General features: G+C 47.9%; 1 protein-coding gene across 1 annotated transcript in view; it reads right to left on the bottom strand.

Annotated features, from left to right (window-relative positions):
- Positions 1-494: 494 nt before the first annotated feature.
- The window catches only part of LOC310814424 (active breakpoint cluster region-related protein), a 15714-nt gene continuing 13388 nt past the window's right edge, over positions 495-2820 (bottom strand). The window contains exon 22 of the mRNA XM_083683835.1: positions 495-2585. Within this exon, the coding sequence (XP_083539961.1) occupies positions 2490-2585 (96 nt within the window). The 3' untranslated portion in view covers positions 495-2489. The remainder of the gene's footprint in view (positions 2586-2820) is intronic.

Genomic DNA, 2820 nt, shown 5'->3' with positions numbered 1-2820 from the left:
AAAGCATTTCTCATTTATGATGTCATGAGTTCTGTTTCAGGCCGGGACATACTGTAACACCATTGCCTAGGGGAAAGGGGGTATAGGGGAGGGTGAGAAGGGTGAAGGGGTGAGGAAACAGATGGGGAAGCTCCTATTTGTCAAACGTCGGGTTGTTTTGGTAGCCTATGTGCGGTTGATTGGTTGGCCCATGTTGTACTCTGTGATTGAAAATAAAAGGAGAGAAAAATAGCCTTGGTGACAGATGACCTCTCTTTGGGACCCCACACATGGAGAGGGAGGGGGTGGTGTGTGTGTGTGTGTGTGTGTGTGTGTAAAAGAGAGAGAGAAGCACCTGCTCTGTTCTTCCAGGAAGCACCTGTCACCAGCCATCCTCAGAGTTGGCCCCCTGACGACAGTGAGTTTGATCTGAAAACTCCTGCACACACTCTTACACAGACTACGAAACACATTCAGAACACATGCTACTGTTCACATATACATGTTGCCATATATGCTGTAAAAAAAAGTTTTATTCACATTAGCTTTGCAATGGTGAATACTATGCTGTATGTGAGCTGCTACTCACCAGAGGTTACACACACACACACACACACACACACACACACTAGGGGTCTGTGTGAGGGATTAGCTGGTATATGGTGTGTGTAAAGGCGTCTCAGCGAGTGGTGCCATGTTTACTGCCTGCAGAGCTTTTACGAGACATGAGGCCTGTACCGCAGCCAGAGCCAAAGTTCAACAAGACCTCCTGTAAAATCTCTCTCTCTCAGCCCCCTTACACTCCTCTCTTTTTCTCCCCGTCCTTATTTCTCTCTCTCAAGAGACTCCAACACCCAAGTCCAAGTTCAACAAGCTGTGTGGTTCACTCACTGTTTCTACTCCCCCATCTCTCTCTCTCTCTCTCTCTCTCTCTCACACACACACACACACACACACACACAGCTTCTGTTAACCTGAGAAGGAGAGGTCAATCCCTGTGATCCGCTGCCCGCATGCCTTCCATACAGACACGCTGCGTCCACGGCAACCTGACTCCCCTTAGATTAGAGCTAATCAAGCATGCCCCAACTCTGGCCAGCAGACCCCTTCTCTGAAACCCCCCCCCACACCTCAAAGCCCCGCCTCGCCACCTACTGTATATGGGGTAAAGCTACAGACTCAAGCACAAGGGGGGTTTATCCAGTTATCTACAATGCAAACACACAGGTTTACAGGGTATAAATAATCTCCAACAGTTTTATTGCTAAATGAATCTATTATAGATGTGGAAACCAACAACAACGTTGTAATGCCAAACAGTGTCTTACGCAATGAAAAATGCACACAGAACTATGTATAGTCACAATGTCACAAACCCCCAACATACCCTTGATAAAGTCTCCCGGTTCAGTTTCCCATCCACCCTCCAGGTGTAGACTTTGGTCATGGATGTCTGTTTCCCCACCATTCAGAAAAACAGCCTCTCCAGATTCCAGCCCCATTGTGCACTGTCTTTGTAGTCTGCAATGGGAACCTCATTTTGGCAGTTGCGGGGTTAGTGGGGACAGGTGATTTACGACACTTGTGGCGCGAAGGCTTTCCGCAGCTCTTTGTTTCCAGGCGCGGTCTGGATGTTGTTATGGCATATACATACACATATCTGACACCAGTGGGCTTCCTGAAACAGTCCTGTTGGAGTCTGTCGGAATGCGTGGTGGGAGCAGGAGAAAGGGAGAGAGGGGCCTGGGGGTCTGGGATTAGGGATCAAAAGACAGAGAGGGGGAGAAGTAATACTAGCCCACCCTGCCCAGGTGGTGAGGTAGTAAGGCCTGAAAGGAGACCCCCAGCTGTGGGGTGGGTCAGTGGTCAGTGTGTGTGTGTGTGTGTGTGTGTGTGTGTGTGTGTGTGTGTGTGTGTGTGTGTGTGTGTGTGTGTGTGTGTGTGTGTGTACCTGTGCGTGTGCGTGTGCATGTTTGTGTCCGGATGGAAGTCGCTGCAGTGGTGTGTATACATGTAAGGAGAGTGGGGGATTGGATTGGTGCTGTGTTTGTGTGTGTGTGTGTGTATGTGTGTGTGTGTGTGTGTGTGTGTGTGTGTGTGTGTGTGTGTGTGTGTGTGTGTGTGCTGTGCTGTGTGTTGTGGTGAACTCCATCTAGTTGGATTTGAACCATAACTAAAGGAATTTCAAGCCAGGAGGTGACCCCCACTTTTTTTACAACATCTGTGCTATCACAACTACCCCGCCAACCACACCCGATTTTTGCTTTCCCATATGTTTCCCACTATGCCAGGGAAGGGAGGTCCCTCTATCTAGATACTAGGTACTACTAACTGTCTAAACCACAATTGAAACATATTTCTATTGTTAGTTTCAACAGAGAAAGAAAGGGTCCCATTGTTGGAAGTTCCAGGACTTTCAAATAAATATCTCTACAGAGTCTTCTTTTCTTTCTCCTGGACAACAGTCTCCAGGACAACAGTCTCCAGGAGTTTGTCCTCACGTGTTCTCGTCAGGTGGTCTCATCCTCAGTCTCTGTGTCGTGTGGTATAGAGATCTGGGTGTCAGGCAGGTGGTCACACTGCAGATAGAAGAAGACCACCTGGACCTGTAGACAGACAGACAGACAGACAGACAGACAGACAGGCTAAAATGACTTCCTCTCCTCATTTCAATTCCTTAATCTGCACTGATGTAAAATAACTCGAGGTGAAAGCATATTTCCAACTAGGCATCCTCCATATTGCTTTCACCATCCCTGTCCTTTTATATCAGTGAAGATGAAGGAAAGGAGACAAGGAGAGGAAGCTTCATCTTTACACTATTGAGATGCACCCAAAGAG

Source organism: Argentina silus, assembly GCF_951799395.1.
Source record: "Argentina silus genome assembly, chromosome: 1".
Taxonomy (NCBI): domain Eukaryota; kingdom Metazoa; phylum Chordata; class Actinopteri; order Argentiniformes; family Argentinidae; genus Argentina; species Argentina silus.
Note: the sequence above shows the minus strand (reverse complement) of the source record. Positions and strands in the feature narration are given on the sequence as shown.